Raw genomic sequence first — 23,531 nt, forward strand, 5'->3', positions numbered from 1 at the left:
GAATTGAGACTTTTCTATTATCATCCACAAATTGTGATACCTAGTAAGTTTCTAGACATATTCTTCCCACTGCTTACCAAAAGGGTAAATTGTCACCATCAGATTAATAGTTTGTTTTCTTTTCTTTATTTTTTATTTAAATTTTTTTGTATCAAAGATTTATATCTGGATGAGAAAGGTCTTTAAATTCAACCGCTTCCTTTTGGTGATGAGAGAACAAAGTCCCAGAGAGGTAAACTGTGGTCACCCAGTTAACGTCTGAAGCAGGATTCATACCAAAAACATGACATCTGAGTGAAGACACAACCACGCTGCTTCTGAACAGTGCTGAACTAGGCAAAGTTGAACGTATATACATCACACTTGGCTTACACATCTTTTGTGCTTTTTGCGAATTATTTTGTGTTATGGTTACTAATGTAAAAACATTGGGGTATAGTGAGCAGAGGCCCAACCTTGATGTTGGTGGAAGATCTAGGTTCAAGTCTTGTCTCTGACACACATTCATCTGTGTGGCCAGGGACCAGTCTTACAACCTCTCAGTGTTCCCAGGCACTTTCTGAAGCTATAAATTACCAATGAGTTGCCAATCCTCATTTAGGCATGGAGTTTCCACACTGGGAGTTCTCTAGGTGGATAAAATCATAAGTTGAACCTTATCTCTCCTTCCAAAAAATATTTATTTGTGTAAGGTCCTGTTTCTTTCTTATATGACCATTTTATTTACTGAAAAGGGCAGAAAAATGACATAAAGATGAGAAACACAGAAAAACTGCTTGAGGGAAAACACAGACAATTCTGAGAGAACCTGAGGAAAATCAGCCAGCCAGAAAACAATGCTTGAGGGGAGACACACGTAGTTTTGAGAGGATCTGAGAGAAAGTAGGCCCTTGAAGGTCAAAGCATTTACTGATGTAGATGGCTGTAATACATTGGGATTATTATGTGTTGGCTACTTGTGTCCTTTCTGAAAAAAATGGGAATTTGGACTTTCTGAGCCTAAGATGGAGGTGGGTAACTACATAGGAAGAGATCCTGATTTGAGGGATAAAAGACATGAGGAGCCAGCTTCCAAGCCAAAATATTACAATTCAGAAGCCAAAACACAGAATCCAAAGGAGCTGAGAAGCAGAATAGAGGGGAAAAAAGAAGATAATTAGCAGTTACTTAAAACTGAGCCCAATTCACTGAAGACAAACAGGCTTGATTGTAATCTCAGGGAGGGGAGAAGGGAGGGAGAAAAGGAATTTGGAACTCAAAACTTAAAAAAAAATCAAAAATTGTTTTAAAATGTAATTGGGAAAAACATAAAAAGACAAGCTCAGCAGTTGTATGGGGGAGCTGATCTGATTGGAGAAAGAGTACTACTGCTGGAAAGAGCAGACTGGAGGAAAGGAGACTTTTCTGTGTTTGTTACCAATAATCTCTTAAGTACCAAATCTAATTTTCTTTTTTTAGCCTCATCCTTCTCAACCTGTCTCATGCATTTGGCACCACTGATTATCCTCTCCTCTTGGATATTCTGTTTGGATTTTCACGATATCACTTTATTCTGGTTCTCCTACTTGTCTAGCCACTCTCTGCATCCTCCTTTACTGATGTTCATCCAGAACACACAGCCTAACTGTGGGTCCACTACAAAGTTCTTTCCTTGGCTCCCTATCTTTTTTCTCTGCTATTTTTCTCCCTCTCTTTTCCCTCTCTCTTTTTAAGTTCATCAGCTCCTGTGGGTTGAATTATGTCAATGACTCGGAGATGTCTATGTCGAGCATGGTTCTCTCCCCAGAAATGCAATTCTTCTTAAACACAGCATGTATAAAACATTATGTCTGACCCCAGATCTCTCTGTTTTCCAGAATTCCTATGTCTGTGGAAGGCATCATCACCATTCTTCCTATCTCCTGGAATCACAACCTTGAAGTTATGTTCATCTCCTCACTTTCCCTTGCCCCATTTATTAAACCAGTTGCCAAATCTTGCCATTTCTACCTCCACAACATCTGTTGCATTTCATTCCTTTTCTATATTCTAGAGATTTATCTCAGCATTCTCCTGACTGGTTTCCCCACTTTAGTCTATTGTCTGAATGGCTGTCAAAGGGATTTTCCATAAACACAGATCTGACTGCCCTACTCAGTAAACTGAAATAGATTTCCATTGCCTCTGGAATCAGATGCAAAATTCTCTGTTTAACTTTTAAAGCTCTTCACAAACATGTTCCCACTTATATTTCCAGCTTCATTTTACATCACTCTCCCTCCTGCACTCTGAGATCCATTCTAACTGCCTTTCTCCTTGTACATTACACTCTTTCTCTACCTTTGCATGGACTGTCTCCCATGCCTGCAAGGTACTTTCTTCTTCCTCTCCATCTCATAGAGGCAGGATGAGACATGCATAGGCAATGTGAGAAATTATTTTGCTTGATTATGCACATCTGACACAAGAGTTTTTTTCTTTTTTCATTTGGGGGTGGAGAGGCAGAAGGGAGAGAAAAGAAATACTTGTAATTTCAATTCAATTCAATATTTATTGAAAAAATATGCATATATACATGCACACACCTATACACACACACATTTCCATACAAACACAACACAATCAGGCTACTTTTCTTGTCTTTGTTCCCCTTAGCACTATTTCTACCTCTTTTATAAGTATATATGGGGCTGTGATATTGGAGTTCAAGTACAATGGTTCCATTGTCCTTGATAGAGAAAAATCTCTCTCTCTCTCTCTCTCTCTCTCTCTCTCTCTCTCTCTCTCTCTCTCTTCCTCCCTCTCCATATTTTTTCATTTCCTATTTTTGCTTGTCAGCTCCCTGTTTAAATAGATTAGAATTCACTCATTTTAATTTTATGCCATATGGTTCTTGTTTCTCTTTCTTCATGCTTTTTACTAATTCTGATCTCAAATAAGAAAAGAAGACAGGCTGACTGTACGTAGACATCAACTGACCATTATGTTCTAGGCACCTGTGCTCAGAAAGGCAAAAGAGAGTCTTTTCCCTTGAGGAGCTCACAGTCTTATAGGGGAGATAATAAATAACAGTATGTACATACAAGGTAAATAGAAAATAATCAACAGGAGGAAAGCACTAGAAGTGAGAAAGACTGGGCAAGGCTTCCTGCAGAAGGTAAGATCGAAGCTGGCTACTGAAGGAAGCCAGCGAAGCCAGGAGGCAGACATGAGAAAGGCAAGTATTCCAGGTGTGGGGAATGGCCAGAGGAAATGCCTGGAGCTAAGAGATGTCCTGTTTGGGAAACAGAAAAGAGGTCAGTGTCACTGGATAGAAGGTGATTCGTGGAAAATTCCCAAATGAATAACAAGTCCTTTCCAGTTTGTTGAAATATAACCTATTTCACTTTGTGTGTGTGATGCTATTTGATGTTCACCATGCCCAGCACCTTATTACTTTTTCGAAGAGTATTTTCTGATATAGCTGTGAGACCATGAGGTAGTGAGGGATGTCGAAGCTAGAGATAGTAAGTTCTAAGTTCAGATTCAACGTGAGACACTAGTTGTGTGTCCTGGCCAAAATACCCAATCTCTGAATGTCTTTCCTCATTGGTAAAATGGGACTAATAGGAGCACCTAACTGCTAAGGTTGTTTGAGGATCAAGTCATATAATAATGTAAAGTGAATCTTTTGCCTCTCTAATTCCTTCTTCATGAGTATTCAGGAGGGACCAGAACCTCTCGGATGCAGGCTTGCTGAGCCCCTTTCAGGGCTGCTCATCTACCTTCACTCAACTCTCACCTGTGGCCACACTCTGATAAAAACCATCTTGGCAGATGGGCTAAACCAGGTTAAAGGTAACTGACAGATCTCCAGTTCATTGGTGAGTTAAGGGGGTGTCTACCTAGCATGTGAAGATTTGTCCCAACAGAATGGGCAGATGAGAACAATTTGTTCCAATAGCCATGAAGGTGGCTGAAGAAGGCACTGTGGTCAGATAGTGAAGATGCAAAGGCCGTCCAATGCATCCTGGGCCATCACCAGTTGTCTTGACTTTTTTTCTTGCCACTGGACTTTGATGATTCTGGAAGAGTTGAGTGAGGCTGATGTCTTTGTGCAGCTCTGCCTCACTTAAACCCAATCCATGTGTAAGTCAAGACATCTCTCATCAATGATGCCACTGGTCAAATGAAGGGTGAACTACAACAACTTTTTCCCACCTTTGTATAGTATCGGAGTTGACAATTTGGAGGGTCTTATCAAGTCCTTCCTAGAATTTCTCTGCCCATTCATTGTTAGCAGTTGATATTGATAAGTAGGTAATTATTTCATAGTGGCCTTTTTGTGAATACTTATTATTAGTATTGTAACATGTGATGACCAAATATCCTATGAAAAATGATTTTCACTGCTTTTGAGCATACAATAACATACACTCTACGAGGCTCCCTTTTTGGTTTTGTTTTATTTTTACCTCTCCCAAGAGTACCTGTGCAGCATCCTTCTAATTAGCCATGAATTCCTTTTCTTTATAGACAGAATGTAAAGACTGACATGATTCCACTCCTCTATTCTTATATCCACTCATTGACCATTGGACAAGGATTATACATTTAGTGTACCCATAGCCTAATTAAAGTCTATGCCTAAAGTTTATGTTTATAGTGAATCTAAAAATCAACAACCTACAATTCTTAACATCTCCTGATTCCTTTTTTGGTGCTCGAACCATCACCACAAAACAGAAGGGAGTCACACTTGGATGAGGGCCACTTTGTACTTATTTTTGGTTTATGGGTTGCCATGGAGAGAAAAGTTAATTTCCAATCAATCAACAAGCATTTATTAAGAGCTTACTAGATGCCAGGCAATGGGCCAGGCTACTGCTAATGATTCTTTCTATGGATAGGATAAGACTAAGAAAATGACTTCTGTGGAGTGGCAGCTGGATGGTAGAGTGGATGGAGTGCCTGGTCCTGGAGTTAGGAGGACCTAAGTTAAAATCTGGCCGCCGACATTTACTAGCTGAGCAAGTCACTTAACTCTAACTGTCTCAAAAAAAAGAGACTTCTGTGTAATGGGCATATTGTCTATATCTAAGGAATGCTACTGAGATCCTTAATAACAAATTGTTCTCTTCAGTATTTCTCCCTGAAATATTGTTAACTACATTGAAGTCCACCTAGCAAATGATTTTTTTTTAAAAAAGTAGATAGATTTAAATTGGTTTTTAAAAACAGATAATGAAAGAGGTAATATTCAGCTTGCCTGTGGTAACTAGGTGGCACAGCGGATAGGATGTCAGACCTGGAGCTGAGAAGGCTCGAGTTCCAACCTGACCTCAGGTACTTATTACCTGTGTGATCCTGGGCAAGTCACTTAAGCCTGCTTGCCTTGATTTCCTTATTTGTAAAAGGAGCTAGCGAAGGAATTGATTCCAATATCTTTAGCAAGAAAACCCCAAATGGGGTCATAGAGAGTCAGACACGACTGGAAGGACTGAACAACAAAGCAGGTAACTCCTCGCCTCCTAAGGAAGATGAAATGCTTTTTTTCTTTACTCCCTTTCCCCCTCCCCCATGTATTTCTCTTTCTCATACAGGCATCAGTTAAACTATACCAAGGCAGAGAGGACAGATTTTAAGCTAATAGAAACCATTTCAAATAAGCCTCTGTGGTTTTTGGTTACCATGGTTTTAAAGCGCTACTACATTTGATTTACAATTATAATCTACAAGAAATTGGAGGTCCTCTATCTCAAGGCATACTTTTGCATTTTATTTTAACTAACTATAGTGAGAACTGCAGCTTAACCTGGGTGTGATCTCCAATTTGGTACTAGGGTGTGATGTTAGACCATCGTGGCCACCTCAGAGGCAGGGCAGCTTGACTCAGCTGAATCAACTTGGAGGATCATCAGTGCATGTCCTTATGGAACACCCTTCACCTTCTATGGCTAAAGTGAAAGACTGGAGAGAGATGAAGGTAAGAATATCGACTACCTCCCTTAGGGTAGATCTCACAAGAGACAGAAAAGGATTAGAAAAGCTTCTCTGAGAAAAGGTTCAATTGTGTCAAATTAAAAGAATTAGAGGCTGAAGTAATATTATTATGAACTGAGAGGGAATTGTGGGATAGAAGTAGAAAATGTCCAAAGTATACAAGTGTGCCAGTGAGCTAAGATGCAGGCAAGTTATCGTTAAGTCCTTAGATAGAGAAAATTGCTACTAGACTTTTGAGATAGGGTTGAGAAGGTAGGGGCAGAGAACGAGAAAGTGAGGAAGGGGGCTAGAGAGAAGTAACAGAAAAATATACTTTGAGTTGGCAATGAATAGGAAAAAAACCCCCAGAAAGTCTTCAGTTACCCAAAAAGCAAATCTGCTTCCTTCCCTCAAAGGGCTCCCCAACTGTAAACCATGTGATCCTGAGACGGAAGGGCATAAATATAGCCTGGCCAGCAGCCAAAGTGAGAGAAAAAATAAACCCCTCATCATCTCAGCCTTTGTGGTAAACTTAATATGTTTATCAAGGCAGTTACTACACATGAAAAGGGAACAGAGCTCCTTCTGTTCTGGGGAGAGACTGTCTCCCTTCTCTGGACACTGGGGATAGAAGCAGAAGATGAGGAGAGCGTTTTATTTTATATTTCTTTTTATTCATATTTATTTATGATTAGTTTTATTATTATATAGAACGATATTAACCTATAATATAATTATATATTATAATATTAATAGTTATATCATATTACGTATGATATAATCTATTTATTATTATATATAAATAAACATTATATATTATATATGATAAGTTTTGTTTTATTTGATATTTGTCATTATTCATTTATCATTTATTTTATAAATATTTATTTGAGTATTTAGTCTTCATATTTATTCATTTTATTTACCTTTATTTATTATTACAATGTATTCCGCATATTGCATTGGCACTGGGGTGTTCTCAGATCCCCGTTAGTTGTTTCTGAAGCACTTGGGAGGTGGGGAGTGATAATGGTGAAGTCATCACAGGCCACCTACTCTTCTCTCTCTACATTTTCTCTCATGGTAACCTAATCTCATTGGTTTCCTTATTGTCTGCTTGCAGATAACTCCCAGAGCTATATATCTGGCTTTAGCATCTTCCACCAGTCACCCATTGGTAATCTCAAATTGTTGATCCTGAAACTAGCACTTGGCACAGTACTTGCCATGCAGTAAACACTAATAAATGCATGTTGAATGACATTTCAAATCCAGCATGTCTTAAACAGAACTTATCATCTTTCCCCTGAAATTCGCTCCTTTTCTAGGCCTTGAAGGCACTATCCTAATGTGAGTCTTCCAAACGTGTAACCGTGGTGTGATCCTTCCCTTCTCACTCTCCCTCACCCTGCATAGCCAATCAGCTGTCAGATCTTGCTGTTTCTACCCAATGACTTCACTCACCTCTAAATCCTTCCCTCCACTCACACAGCTACCACTTTAGTTTAGACCCTTATTATCTCATGCCTTGATTGATAGAAGAGGCTGCTAGTTGGGTTCCCTGCCTCCTCACTTCAGTCTGTTTTCCACACTGATGCCAAAGCATATTAACATGGCAAAACATATTATTAACATTCTTAGGTATGTTAATATCACTGCCATTTCCCACAGTCACAGTGAAGGTTCACACCAGGTGGAAGTTGTTATTCTTCTAAATTAGGTGGTCTTAACCTTTTCTATATCATGGACCCCTTTGGCAGTCTCTTGAAGCTTATAGATCCATTCTTAGAATAATGTTTTTAAATGCATAAAATAATATACATCTGAATACAAAGGTAATCAATTATATTGAAATAATTGTATCTTTTCCCCATCCAAGTTAATGGATCCCTTGAAATCTCTTCATGATCCTTTGGGAGTGCATAGACCCCAGATGATGAGCTCCCGCACTAGGGTATGCCAGTTTTAGCAGGAGTGACCTTCCTGTTTGGCATTTCCTACATTCAAAGAGAACATAAAATGCAAATAGGTGAGAGAGAAGGAAAACATCCTGAGAGCCCTAGGCAGGATACTGACCCTGTAGGTGTCAAACACAATGTCAGTCTATCATTTTCATCACACAACATTGGAAAAGAGCAAAGAAAAGGGCCCCCATGTCACCTGCCCCTAAGCTGCAGAGTGGAAGATGAACAGGTATAATAATTAGCACAGTCCAAAGATTGAAGAATCTCAGTGGAACCATTGGTGAAATTGAGCCTGTTGGCTATAAAATTAATGACTTTGGTCCTGCTGTATTTATTAATCAGCTTTGCAGATGTCCCAGTCACTAAATCACACCAGGATTTGATAATGGACAATTAGAGGAAAATAAATCCCAAATTCTGGTGCACGATGAGGAAGGGGGTGGGGCTCATCTTTTATGTTCTCTTTCCTGAAAGGGGTATCAGACCCATGGTCATTCCTAGGGAGATGGGAGACCCAGAGAACTAGTTTGTATTTGGGTGAAATAATCAACTTAAAATGATTATGGAGGACAGCTTTTAAGACAGAAAGGGGTCATCGATCCATCAGCATTTATCAGGCATACACCATGAGCCAAACATTTTGCTGAGCACTGGGTATGCAAAAAGAAGTGGAAGACAGTCCTTGACCTCAGTCTAATGGGAGGGGGCGGGGGGGGGGGGAGGAGGAATCAGCAAATATATACAGAGAAGTTACATATAGGATAAATAGGAAATAAGTCATGGAGGGAAGGCACTAGGATTAAGTGGGATTGGGAGAGACTGTTTGTAAAAGATGGGATTTTAGTTGGGACATGAAGGAAGCCAGGGAGCCAGGAGGCTGAGAAGAGGAGGAAGAACATGCCAAACATGGGGGGCAGCCAGAAAAAATGCCTGGGGTCAAGAAATGGAATGTCTTCTTTGTGGAACAGCCAGGAGGCCAGTGTCACTGTACTGAAATGTACATGTTAGGGAGTAAGGTATAAGCAAACTAGAAAGTAGAGGGGCAGGTTATGAAGAGCTTTGAGCCAGAGTTTTGTATTTGATCCTGGAAGCGATAGGGAGTCAGTGGAGTTTATTGAGTAGCATAGTGACATAGTCAGACCTGTGCTTTCAGAAAATCACTTTAGTGGCTGAATGCAGAATAGAATGGAGAGGAGAGAGGCTTGAGGCAGGCAGACCCATCAGTAGGTTATAGGTGAGAGGTGATGAGGGCTGGCACCAGAGTGGGGCAATGTCAGAGAGGAGAAGGGAATGTATTCGAGAGATGATACAGAAGTAAAATTGAGAGGCCAATAGCCACAGATTGGATATGAAGGATGAGAAATTGAGAGGAACCCATGGTGACTCATAGGTTATGAGACTGAAGGATTAGGAGGATGGTTTCACCTCACAGTAATAGGGAAGGTGAGAGGTAGTGGTGGTACAGGTTAGAAGGAAAGATAAAGAGTCCCATTTGGGAGAAGCTTAGTTTAAGATGTCTCCTGGACATCCAGTTTGAAATGATCTGAAAGATACTTAGAGATGTGAGATTGGATGTAAGCAGAGAGGTTGGGACAAGATACTATCAGCATAAAATGGTAATTAAATCCATGGGAGTTGATGAGATCACCAGTGAAATAGTACAGAGGGAAAAGAGAATTGGGGCCCAGAACAGAACCCTGAGGGATACCTACAATTAGATGGAGTGATTTGGATGAGGACCCAGCAAAGGAGACAGGGAAGGAGCAGTTAGATGGGTAAGAGGAGACCTGGAGAGAAGAGGATCTCAAGGAGGAGAGAGTGATCAATGGGGAAAAAGGCTGCACTGAGCTCAAGAAGAGTGAGGATTGAAAAAAGGCCAATGGATTTAGCCACTAAGAGATCATTAACAACTTTAGAGAGAACAATTCAGTGGAATGATAAGGTTGGAAGCTGTATTGTAGGGGATTAAGAAGAGAGCTAGAGGAGAGAAGGTGGAGACAACTATTCTATAAGGCCTTTCAAGTTTAGCCACAAAAAGGAGACGAGATTTAGGACAATAATCATATACACACATACACGTATACCTGTATGTATACGTACATATATGCACAAGCATGTGGAGGTATGTGTATATTATTATCACCATCAAAAAGCATCAGCATTAGCACCATGGAAAACAACACACTTATCTGTAATTAAACACTTGAAGTTTTCTTAAAGACTTAAAAAGACCAAAGAACATTACTGTTTTTTTCTTTTGAGGTAATCAATGTTAAGTCATCTGCTCAAGGTCACACAGCCAGTAAGTGTCTGAGGCTGGATTTGAACTCAGGTCCTCCTGACTCCAGGGATGATGCTCTATCCACTTTACATTTTAAAAGATCATTTGTCTTATTTCCTTAGGGTTCATCCATCTAACTTACTTTCTTTAAAAAAGTATTTTATTAATTGCTTTTAAATCTTTCGAGACTTTTTGAACTTCAAACAGTACATGTACATGAAAATGTACTTTCACCCAATTCAAAATCATGTACAATTTTTTTAAGCAATTGGCAATGTTGTATCACCTCTGAGGCCCCACTGATGGAAACAGATTGTTAGCCGTCAAGAGACGTGAAGGAGATGTTTGCAGGAACTGAATTCAGTGTTTCTATGGATAAAACTGGAACGTTAACATGCATGTATCATGCACATTTGCCTAAGATGTGTCTCTCCAAACTCAGTGCTTATAATTTGGCTTTTAACTGGCAAAGGAGTTGCTTCCCTTTGCAAACATGTTGCCTTTAGAACTGATGCACACCCCAGGCATTGTTACGTTCTAATGCTCTAGATTCATTCTACTCACCTGAACTTAATGCATGCTGAACTTGTTGCATGATGATCCGAGGGGATGCTGTATTACCATCAGTCCCTTCCACCGCATAGGCTGATGTTGTCACTTGGGAAGTTGTCTCTTCTATCATAGGCCCAGATGAAGGAGGAAGTGTTGGAGTCTCCTTAGGAGGGAGTTCAGCTCCAGGTGGTGTAGGTGTGGGAGTTGCCAAGGGTCTCTCACTGCTCTTTTGGTGGGTGGTGCTTTCTGTCGTAATGGAGTCTGTGATCACACTGGTTGGAGACACCTTTGGTGGTAACAAAGATGGTGATGAAGAAGAGGAGACCAGTGGCTCAGGGGAGGTGATTGCTTCTTTGTCTGATGGAGGAGGGGAAACTGTAGTTGGAGTTTCTGTATCATTCCTGACTTCTGGTGTCACAGTGCTGAATACTACATGGGTGGTTTTAAACTGGTCTTGGCTGCTTGTTGGCAATATGCTAGCCAAGGACTGGTTTTGGGCTTTATCTTTTCCCTCCTGATCAGCAGCAGTAACTGTTGACTCTTGTCTTGAGACTTTGCTGGTGCTCTCTGGATCTCTTGGTGTTACTGATATGTTTCTGGAAAGTGGAGTTGTCTCAGCTGACAATGTCACTGTGAATAACGAATTATTCTGTGTGCTATTGCTGGCAGAGTTGGTAACATCAACAGTATTTTGTGGAGGACTAGTCGAGATTGAAGCTAAGGTGGTAAATTTTGTTGGAAGAGAAACAGGAAAAGTGGTTGAGACAGGCAGACTTTGCACTCTTAAGCCTGTGAAAGAATCAATGACAGGTTGTTAACATCAAGATTGGAAAAGTGAAGTCGTTATCCCAATTCATTCTGGTGTGCTGGTAAATATTTAACAACCAGCTTTCAGAAAAAAAATAACAAAACTATTTCTCTATCAATTTAAGTCTTGACAACCAACAAGACAATCAAATTGTCATTTGTGGCATTTGCTAATTTCTAAGGTGGAAGTGTTCACACCGATAATTTAACAATCAGCTCTCCTGAGCCCATTCATCTGGCTTTAGCACATCCCCACAAAAAGTTATGTCTATCTACTCTCCAGTTTTGAAGGGAACTTCATGTTATCCCCTCTTCAGTTTTGCAGAGAAAGTATTTATTTTTCCCCAGGTCATTTGCCTCCCTTCATGCAACTGTCAAGAGACGGTCCTCTGAAGGCTTGGTAAGAGTAGGCAGCTGATCAGATGACAATACAGACAAAACACTGAAGTGGATGAATAACCACTTAAATGCTGAATTCTTGTAGCCCTGATTTCCCCCTATATCTGCATCATGGAAATCTGATGTGAGAAACGAATTTGGAACCTGGTCTTCAGGAATGCCTATTGAGTGTGTTTGGCACTCTGATGGGGGAAGCAAGTTAACTGGCATTCCTGGTTACAGTTTAGTGTGTTCTCAGAGGGTGCTTTATTGAAAGAGGATTGAGAATTTTCCCCTTAGGGTATGGGAAGATCATTCTCCTTTCTCCCCTTGATCTCATTCCATCGAAGGTCGAGCATACTGAAGAACCATTTAATTCCATAGCCACGAAACATGAAGCAAAAATATGCTGAATGAGCATTTATATAAATGTTAACTTGCCTCCTATGGGGCTGAGAATTAGAAACACTCAAGAAGATAGAATTTGGGAGCATGAGAGGGATCTTTATGTTCTTCTATCCCAATAACCCTAGTTTACAAGGGAAGAAACTGAGACCAAGAGAACGAATGATTCATCTAAGATCATATCACTACTTGTTTGTATCAGAATTTATGCTTGTGTACAGATTATTTTGGGCACACCACTAAAAGCTATTGAGCCTCAGTATCTCTGTGTGTGAAATGGATTACGCAGTATCTGAACGCCCCCCCACCTCAGGAGTTTATTGATCAAATTTAGGTGAAAATGAATCATGGTTTGGGTATGCCATATAAATGCAAACTGTTACTGTTCTTTTGGTATTATTGGCAGAGTCAGGGTTAGGCAAAGGTTTAATGGCTCCTCATCATTTGTAGAGGATCTTAGAAAATCTACTCCTGTGACATCATATAGGTGCTCTTAATTCTTTCAGTTTTACTCACAAAGAATATTTATGATTTCATTTTCTATGCAACATATCCATCCAAATGTTTTTTTTAAAAGATACCAGAAGAAGAAATCAAAGCTATCTATAATTATATGAAAAATACTCAATTACTATTGATTAGAGAAATGCAAATTAAAACAAATCTGAGATGGCACTTTACACCTATCAGCTTGGCAAATATGGAAGAAAAGGAGAATGACAAATGTTGCAGGGAATGTGGAAAAATAAGGACACTAAAGCATTGTTGGTGGAGTTGTGAACTGATCCAACCATTTTGGAGAGCAATTTGAAACTATGCCAAAGAGCCTTTTATAAGATATTCTTCATTGCTTTTATTGCTGTGACATATAGTGCATTGTTTATGTCCCTTGGCTCAACCTACTCTATGAACATCTTCACTTTTCCCACCACCTTCTTATCCTGGAAAAATCTCTTCCTTGAATCCCCATTCCCCTGATAAGTGACTCTCTTGTCTGAACCACTAGTTCAAAAGGGGTTCCATCCATGATACACTCCTGGTTTGAGTTCCTTTCTCGACTTCTTCACCATAATGTTGCTCATCTTCCCACCTTGGGGAAACTTCCACTTGAGGCTACATTGTCTTGATGGGTGAATCCTTTGCCTAGATCTCCATCCCAGTCACTCTCTGAACTTCTCCATCATCTGCCTTGTACCCATGGAAATACTCTTCCTCTTTTACTGCCTCCTCCTGCTTTCTAACTCTGATTTATGTGTTGTCTTCCTTATAATAGAATGCAAGGTCCCTGAAGACAAGGATTCTTTCTCTCTCTCTCTCTCTCTCTCTTTCTCTCTCTCTCTCTTCACTTTTCTGTCCTTACTCCTCTCTCTGTCACTTTCAGAATATTGTTTTCTTTTACTTAGAAACAGTTTATAATTCAGCCTAAATCTATTTCTTTTCCTTCTTCATTTTAAACTATATATGTGAGTAAGAAATGGTTCGTAATAGGAGCAAACTCACCTCATAGAAATATCTTTTTGAGCAAAATGGACTTTCTTTGGATAGACACCATGGTTTGTAACAACACTAATGTTTGGTGGAATTGTACCCTATGATTTTGATCTGCATTATCTTTTTTTTTTTTTCACATGAGAGATTTGGCCTGTTGACCAGGAATCTAAAACATGAACTTAGTGAGAGGAGAAGCCAAAACCTCTACTTCTCAGAATCATTTGTATTCTCACCCCCACTCCCTTTATACATATCACTAAGAACCTCTAATCTCATCCTGCTTAATTCTGTTTTTGTTATGGTCCAGCTAGTTCCCAGAGGTGGAACCTAGTTCTGTTCTATTTGATTCCAACCCATTAAGTCCAAGTTTTTGTTGTTTTGTGTGGCCAGATTGCTAGAAGTGGATTCCTGTAAGAGAGGCTTTGTTTAATCACTCTCTCTTGACTGTTGCGGAAGGAACTTTTTGAATTATGTGTCTCTGAGAATGTATGTGTGAAAAGACATTCAAATAGATCAGTAAGTACCCCCCCTCCACTCCGCCCCCCCCCCCCCCCCCCCCCCGGCTTCTCTAACCTCTCTCCCCTCCACCTAACCAGGCATACTTATCAGTCATCCAGCCACCTAGGCTGCCCTTCATGAAAGCCAAATAACCAGTGGCTAATGCTCAGTTGCAGGTTCATTGTCTCAGTCTATCTCTCTTTTTCTCCCTGTTTATGCCTTGTCTTGTGAACCATCTGTCAGAACTCTGATTCCCACCCCAGCTGATCTTTTCTGTGGGCAGAGTTCCACCTTGGTTGCCAATCTCATGGACCAAGTCTCTCCTTAGTGAAGTTGACAGCAGGCTGATGCAAAGGGAAACAGAAACCCTGAATTTGTCCTCTGAGAGAATTCCATATGTGTGTGAACTACTATTTCCCAGAGATTTGTAGTGCAATTTAGAAATGGGGTGAGGGGAGAGGAAAAGATGCTTGAAGTCTGAAGTGCCAAATCAAAACAGATGAAAGAGGAAAAAAAAGAAAGGGAACCCCTCTTTGATAGGTACACAGTGGCTTCCAAAGAGTTCCTCAGTTTTGACTTGGGAGTCTTGCTATATGTTGTGGCAGTCCATTGAATACATGACTATGTGAATGTCAGCCAAATGGTTTGTTCAGAAAGAAGCACAAAGAGCCTTAAATTAAGTTGGAGCCTGCTTCAAAAGGAGTGAAAGTATTTCAGTAAGAAATTGTTAAATTTCAAAATTATCTTCTATTTTAGTAAATTTTAAGTAGTTATTTAGGTTACTATTCATTCTGATCTGTCCCAGATGGAAAAAGAAAAGATATTGGGAAATAAAGAAATCTCTCTCTCTCTCTCTCTCTCGCTTTCTCTCTTCCTCTCTCCTCCTTTCTCTCTCTCTCTTTCTGTCTCTCTGTCTCTGTCCTCCCTCTCCTCAATGATTTATTGCATTGACAATAAAAGAGATTAAATTTATGATCCCATAAAAAATTAGACATGATCATTTAAATGTGGATTTGTAAATTATATTGGGTACAAACGCTGAATTTTTCTTTGGGTTTATTATAGATTGTTAAATTAGGAATTAGGAATGGAATGTAAGCAACAAACCCTTTTCCTGAACTTCAGAGTGGAAGGAAGACTTTTACTGTTGTATAAGACAAGCACATTTCCGGTGACATTGCTAGAACTAGAAGCTACCAGAGTTTGTTTTTTTGACTATCCCCTGAACTACCTTTCACTTTTCTGAATAATGATTCATTTATAGCTCTTTGAGCTAATGTTTCTCTTCTAAGAGCCAATATAATTGAAGTCTGAACATTTTATTTTTGTTTTTAAAAATGTACCTATAAGAATGTTATATAGAATGTGATCCAAAAAAAAGGAAAAGAAGTCAATATGTTCGAAAACATAGCAGCTCTTTGTGGTGGCAAAGAAGTGGAAATTGAGGAGATGCCCATCAATTGGAGAAGGGCTGATCAAATTGTGGCATATGATTGTGGTGGAATACTACTGTGCTATAAGAAATGATGAGGTCAACGAGCTTAGAAAAACATGGAAAGACTTGCATCAAATAATGAAAAGTGAAATGAGCAGAATCAGGAGGATGATGTATAAAGTAACAGTAGAATTGTTCTAAGAATAACTGTAAATGACCACTTTTTTTAGAGTATTATAAACAGTTGAATCCATCACCAAGGACCTAGGGTGGAAGATGTTTTCTACCTCTAGAGAAAGAACTGATAAATATTAGTATGCATAGTATAGTTTTATACATATTTATAAATCTGTGTCAAATGGTGGCCTTCTTTGGTGCAGGGTGGGGAGGCAGGCAGAGAGACACTTTGGAACTTAAAATGTAATGAAAAAAATTAAATTAATGAGAAAAAAGAATATTAACTGCATATATAACCTAGACAGAATCTTTAATGTTATGATCAGAAATACCAAAATTATCATTTCAAAACAAATTCAGGGAGCATCGAGACACAAATCATGTATGGTCAACTAAGGGAGTGCAGTGGATAGAGTGCAAGGCCTTAAGTTAGGAAGATTTATCTCCTTGAGTTTAAATCTGGCCTTAGACACTTACTAGCTCTGTGACTCTGGAAAATCACTTAACCCCATTTGCCTCAGTTTCCTCATCTATAAAATGAGATGGAGAAGGAAATGGCAAACCACTCTAATATCTTTGCAAGAAAACCCCGAATGGAAAGAGTCAGACATGACTGAAAATGACTGAAAACGTCTCAAATACAGAAGAAAATAGATAATTGTGAAATTTAATGCATAGAGGCTCTTATAAGTATTATAAATGTTTTCTGGTTCAGCATTTAGCATCCTCAAATAAGACATATTTTAAAATACGTTGCCACATTCCGAATATTTAGACAAAATGATTATCCAAGTATTTAAAATGTATACACACTCCTATGGTGAGAACCACTTTAGTTTAGGTAAAGAGCTCTATTAAAATGACAAAACATCTTAGAAGGCTAAAAAAATGCCAGCAATTCATATTGGAATATCTGTGAGAACAGAAAATGCTTCATCAATGCAAAGAAGAAAAATAAAAGGAAACCAGAAATGCTCTATATTTTAATGGCCCTTTTAATGTTTTCTGGTCTGCTACATAAGGATAAACAAATTGGCTCTTGTATTTTAAGGTTTCAAATTAAAAGACTACATGGATTTTACAGACGTATAATTTAAATATGAGCTTTTGGGGAAAATTTTTCTCTGTGTAGAAAAATAATGATGTCTAAGTCTCTTGCCCTGGCTAACAGAATGGGAGGCTGAGAATTCTCTATGATAGTTTATTGGAATTTGATTCAATTTTAAATTTATTTAGAGTATGACTTGAAAACAGTACAATTCTGTAGAACTGAAAATATTTGGAATGTAATAAATTTGTGGCATAGAATAGTTATAAAAGAAGTAATTGGCACCTTTTCTTTTATTGTCAATACTATTGTAACAGTAAGTGGCACAGCGGATAGAGGGTTGGGCTTGGACTCAAGAGGACCTGAGTTCAAATCTGACCTCAGACACTTACAACTGTTGTGACCTTGGACAAATTATTTAACCCTGTTTGTCTCAGTTTCCTCATCTATAAAGTGAGCTTGAGAAGAAAATGGCAAACTACTGAAGTGTCTTTGCCAAGAAAACCCCAAATGAGGTCATGAAGAGTCAGACAATGGCTGAAAAACAACTGAACAACATTCTAACCATCCCAACCCAAACCCAACATGGGTCAGCACTTTACGATGGATAAAAATCATGATTTCTATAAAATCTGGAACATTTTTTTTTACTGCTAGTTTTGTTACTGTTTTGTTTACATCTGTCCTTTTTTCAGTTAAAGTGTAAGTATACAGCAGTTACCTGGAAAGCCTTGGGATTCTCCCACCAACATCCCCACCTGGCTACCAGATATAATTGTGGTTATTGTCTGCACTATCATCTGATGGCAATTATGATGAATTTATAGTATATACTGATGCTGTAGCTTGCTTTAAAAAGCAAATTCCCCATAATTTGCTTTGTAATCCACAATGCCATTGAATTATTTTGTGATGTTTAATTCGAACAATTGATGTTTGTTTTGCGATAGAATGTGATGTATCTATGAACTTTGTGTATACATAGATGTGGGAATTGGAAGAGTAGAAAGATTAGGGAAAAAAGAGCTAAAAACTTCTGGAAAGACCTGACATGATCCAAATGAATATGAGAGATGGATTGTTTTAATGGCCATCATGTATTGTGCTACGGTTGTAAATCAATTCTAGTAATAATAGCATTTATAGAGCTATTTAAAATTTGGCAAAAAACACTTTATAAACATTATCTCATGTGATCCTTACAACCTGGGATACAGGTGCGATTAGTATTGTTTTTTTACAAGTGGTAAAACTGAGGAAAACAGAGGTTAAGTGACTTGCCCAGGGTCATATCTGAATTCTCTTCTTTCTGAGTCCAAGTCCAACATTCTGTGAACCTGGCCACATAGCTTATCTGATAGCAGTCAGTATTAATGTTAGCTTGGAAACAATTGCTATTCCTTGCTAAGTCAAAGAATTTCCTATGGTCAGCTGGAACATTTGGGGACTGCAAATTTGGCTTATTTATAATCTTAGTTTGATCTTGGCAAAGGTATTCATGCTGATGGGTCATCAAGTTATTTTATAAAGAGAAAATGCCAAAGGGTAGCTATGGTTGCTACCTAGCAACTCCAAATACCCACTATGTTCTAGGCAGGTGCAGATTGCTGGAAAGCTTAGAGTGACCTCCTTCACAGGCAGTGGTGAGATTTTGTCTACTTCCCCCCATTGTTCTGATACTCTCATTTGATTGGGAAAGTCTATTTTATTATACCTCTTGAACGATGTGAAATTTTAACCTGGTTATTCCCAAAAGACCTTTGACCTTTTCTGAGGTTCAAACAAGGTTAGGGTACCTTGTCCCTACATACCTACAAAGGATGAATCTGTAACTTTTTGACCCAGTACTAACTAAACAGTGTAGTGTTATTATAATCATTTTCTATTTCCTTTCCCAGTAAATTCCTCTTTTATAGGAAACCCTTCAAATACCTTTATGTTAATTTCAGTGTCATCATGGCAACTCTCCATTTACAGGGATGAGAATCCATGGGCAGGAAAAAAATTCTTATAAAGGTAGTCATTTTCCTAATTTTTTTATTTGCTGAAGAAGAATGCTATGCTTATACAGGGTATGGAATCCATGAATGGAAAGAGTAGATGAGCCTTCATTCATGAACCAGTTTGGAGGAGAATTAGAGCCTTTACTGATTACAGGACACTTTGCATCATCCTTCTTTCAGAGTCATATTTTATTTTTCATGTGAATTATGAGTGAAGCCATAGTGTGTGTGTGTGTGTGTGTGTGTGTGTGTGTGTGTGTGTGTGTGTGTGTGTGCGTGACTGAAACAGTACAGGACACCAATAGATTCAAATTGCCTTTTATCACCCCAGCAGGATTGCTTAAAGAGTCCTTATCTCTTGGGTACAAAACATCCAGCATGCAACTGGAAAGGTTTGGTACTTAGGATAGATGGTAGCTTTCTTTTGCAAGAAAAGTCAGTCAACAAAACATTTATTAAGTGCTTATTGTGTGCCATAGCACACAGTAGGACTGAAGAGACAAAGAAAAAAACAAGACAGTCTCTGCTTTCAACGAGCTTAGTCTAATGGGTAATAAATACCATTACAGTGACTTAAAAAAACCTTTATATTAAAACAAATTTTTCAATTACAGGTAAAAAGCAATTTTTAACATTTATAGTGTTAAAAATTTTGCGTTCCAAATTTTCTCCTTTCCTCTGATTTTGCCCCCCCTCATTGAAGAGACGAGCAATTTGATATTAAAGACTTCAAAAACAATACATTCCTAGAGTTTTTTTACGTCTCTGCACCCATTTTATAGAAGTGATTATAAAGGTAACTTGTAAAGATTTATAGATCTAGAAGCATTCTCAAGACTCACATCACAATGAGCCTGCAGTCACAGTACGATGACGAAGGTACCTAAGATTTATGCTGAGAAGGGACTCAGATGATCTGCTATCTTCCCCGTTACTCTCATGTACTATGAACAGAAAGCGTGACAATATCACATGAGCTAATTAGGATAGGTCCCATGTAAATGTCAGGTGGACCTCTAGTCACCCCATACTAAACAGATCTTCCGGTAATAGATGAGATCCCAATGAACTATGTTCAAGGGATAACAAAATATATCTGTTCACAAGAAAATATCAGATTTCCCTAATTGCCTATTGCCCTGAGTCACAATTTAAATCTGAGAGATCAGGGCTACCTAAAGAACCATTAATGAGGAAAAAAAAAAACATGCTTCATCCTGCTAACCAGGGATCTTACTATCCACTATCAGAATCATCAGATGTAGACATCAGGAGAAACACCACTCTTGGATGTGGACATCTCTACCTTCTGTTCCCCATCAGAACCAAGGGAAAAAGAAAAAAAAATTAAAAGGACAGACACATTAGCCTGCCTCAATTCAATTTAGGGCCTTCAGGAAGACTCATCTTCATGAGTTCATATCTGGCTCAGACACTTCCTAGCTGTATGGCTCTGGATAAGTCACTCAGTCATGTTTGCCTCAGTTTTCTCATCTGTAAAATGAGCCGGAGAAGGAAATGGCAAACCACTCCGGCATCTTTGCCAAGAAAATCCTAAACGGGGTCAAGATGAGTAGAACATGACTGAAACAACCAAATACCATCAATAATCAGTCCTTTTAAATTACTTGGCAACTGAAGACCCTGTTTCTTGGATTTAATAGATACCACATTCTTAGTCTGTAACCTCATCCAAATATTATTTCCTATAGTCAATGTTCTCTATCTTTTCCTCATCTTTCAAGTCTCCTATCCCATTGTTAGCGATGCCATCCAATTTCTTTCTCTACACTCTGCTCCAATTTCCTCAGGCTCTGAGTCTGCTCTCATGGAGCTAGAAGCTATGGAAAACGTAAAAGGAAGAGGAGAGAGAGGCATGAGAACTTCGATCTTGAAACTAGTTTATTTCAGAGAAAGATGAGAAAGCACATCCACTTCCCTTCTTTGGGTTTATGGGTGGGGGGGTCTGCTGGTGAATGTTTAACGACCCTACAGGAGAGGCACATGCTTTCAAGTTTAACCTTCGCTTCCTGAAGTATGCCAGTTTCTGGTTCTTGGGAGTCAGTTTGAACTGGCTAAGGACACACCTCTTTTTTATCTCCTCACAGTACACATGCAAGGCCTTTCAGAATGTGGGCTGATCACCACCAGTGTTTCTCTTAACACAGTGACAAACAATATTATAAAATGTTACAAAAACATGTTTCTGAGAAATACAAGGTCCAATCCTTTTGTTTCTTTGGATAGAAATTTGTTTTCTTGTATGTGGAGATAGTAGATCTGTCCTTAATTTCTCATCTTCATTTTCTGATATCTATCTATCCATCTAATCTGTTAAGGCTTAATACTTTACTATGACTTTTAGGACATAATATGCAGACATCCATCCATCCATCCATCCATCCATCCATCCATCCATCCATCCATCCATCCATCTGTCCATCTATCCGTCCATCCGTCTCTCTCTCTCTCTCTATTTATCTATCATCTGTCTGTCTGTCTGTCTGTTTATCTAGATGTATATCTCTCCATCTGTATATGTGTGTTTATATATTACATGCATATATATTAAGAAGTGATTCCTGTTATATATGTAGGTATGTATAGATATATTTATTCCTCTGTATAAACATGTGTATATTAAACAGTAAGAACTGACTCATAATGAGAATCCACTTCCTCCTCAGAGATTTGTCTTTGTAAATGAAATAGTTTTCTATTCTGATGGGTTGTAATACCAATAGTCTTATCTGAGTAGCCATACCCTGGTTACCTCGGCAGACAGGCTAACCCAGGGTGAGGGTAATGAAGTTAGGGGAATGTCTACCCTAAGCATGGGAACACTTTTCATGGTAGAATGGGCAGATATTGTCATTCACCTATTCCAAGGGCCATGCAGGGGATTGAAGCAGGTAATGTGGAGTGCTTAGAGCTTGGTCAGACCTCAAAGACATCCATGGCAGCCCAGGTTATTGCCAGTTGTTCTGATTTTTGTCATTAGACTTTGATGACTCAGGAAGGAAGAGTGAAGTTGATAACTTTGTGCAGCTCTGCCTCACTTCAATCTAATTCATTTGCAACTCGTGAAATCACCCAAGATATTATCGTGTCTTTTAAAAATGAAGGGCAAACAACATCTGAGCTCTAGATTAGTTTTTTTTCATCTGTATAGATCGTGATTCATCCTTTGTTCCCCTAGACTAAAATGGGTCAATTAATGGGTTCAATGAACTAAAATGGGTACAATGAACCCAAGGTCAATTGCTTTTTAGTTTTGTTTGCATTTACATGATTGTGGTCATTATATTCAACAGAGTTATCAAATTCTCCATTGGTTTGCTTCTTGAGGCCAGCAAAACCCTTGAGTTCAGCCTGAGCCAATTAAAATGTAACTGGGACATATTTAACCAAATAAATGAAATTAGGATATAGATAATGTCAACTTGTAGTTTTCTAATATATTCTCTATAATATGTAATATATTCAGTTTGCTAGCTTGTCACCACTGGTGTACCATAGTCTCTGTTTTCTCTTTTACTCTCTTTGTATCAGTTCATATAGTTCTTGTCCTGTATCTCTGAATACGTCATCCTTAACCTTCTGGCACAATATGTTTATGTAATATGACACTGACAAAGCCTAACCCATTAACCACCCACTACTCAGTCACTACCCATAATTACCCCCAGGGTTCTGTTACCATAAAAGGTGCTGCTATGACTGTTACGGTATATATTGGAGTCTTTCTTTCTATCTTTACTTTCCTTGGAATACATAGGGCTATCCAGCCAATCGTGAATCAAGAGCAAAGACCATTCATAACTTAACTTTTCTACATGCCTTTGGGCAGCTAGGAAGTGCAGTGGATAGAACACTGAGCCTGGAACATCTGAGTTCAAATCTCACCTCAAAACTTACTAGCTGTGAGACCCTATGCAAGTCACTTAGCCTTTGCCTCAGTTTTCTCAGCTGTAAAATAGGGATAATAATACTATCTGCATCCAAGGGTTGATGTGAGAATCAAATGAGATAATATTTGTAAAATTTAACTGATCTCACAATGTAGGATAGATCCTTGACATCCATATCACTATGGATCTCTTATCTATGTTGGGAGCTATTGGGACAGGATATGAAACAGATCGATAAAGTATATGTGCAGATATATGTGCAGACAAGAGTCAGACTCAAAATTTCAAAGAAATCTGGGAAATTTCCATGGATACTTCTTTCATTTAACCCTTTTTCAAAATAGTTTAGCACTGACTTTGCTCTGTTAGAGCAGCTCCTAGGACTTGATAGGAAAATGGTGGTGCTCAGCTGGTGTTTATAGTGCTGGGCAGATGTATGAATGGATCCAGAATCTCCCAAGGGCCAGACTCCAGAGGACAAGAGCCCAATGGGTCCAGAGATAGCAGTGTGGGTCCAGTGTAGGGGAGAACCTTTAAGTTAGGGTAAAAGACAGCTCTTGTTGGAGAGGCTGAGTGCATGTATGGTGGAAGTCATTGGTGCTTAAAATTGTATTATTTCACTGATGTGGGAGCTCTTTCCC

General features: G+C 38.9%; 1 protein-coding gene across 1 annotated transcript in view; it reads right to left on the reverse strand.

The window, feature by feature from the left end:
* Positions 1–23,531, reverse strand: part of PARM1 (prostate androgen-regulated mucin-like protein 1) — a 127,787-nt gene that overhangs the window by 26,153 nt on the left and 78,103 nt on the right. Inside the window, exon 2 of the mRNA XM_072624236.1 lies at positions 10,750–11,526. Within this exon, the coding sequence (XP_072480337.1) occupies positions 10,750–11,526 (777 nt within the window). The remainder of the gene's footprint in view (positions 1–10,749; positions 11,527–23,531) is intronic.

Source organism: Notamacropus eugenii, chromosome 7 (assembly GCF_028372415.1).
Source record: "Notamacropus eugenii isolate mMacEug1 chromosome 7, mMacEug1.pri_v2, whole genome shotgun sequence".
NCBI classification, from domain to species: domain Eukaryota; kingdom Metazoa; phylum Chordata; class Mammalia; order Diprotodontia; family Macropodidae; genus Notamacropus; species Notamacropus eugenii.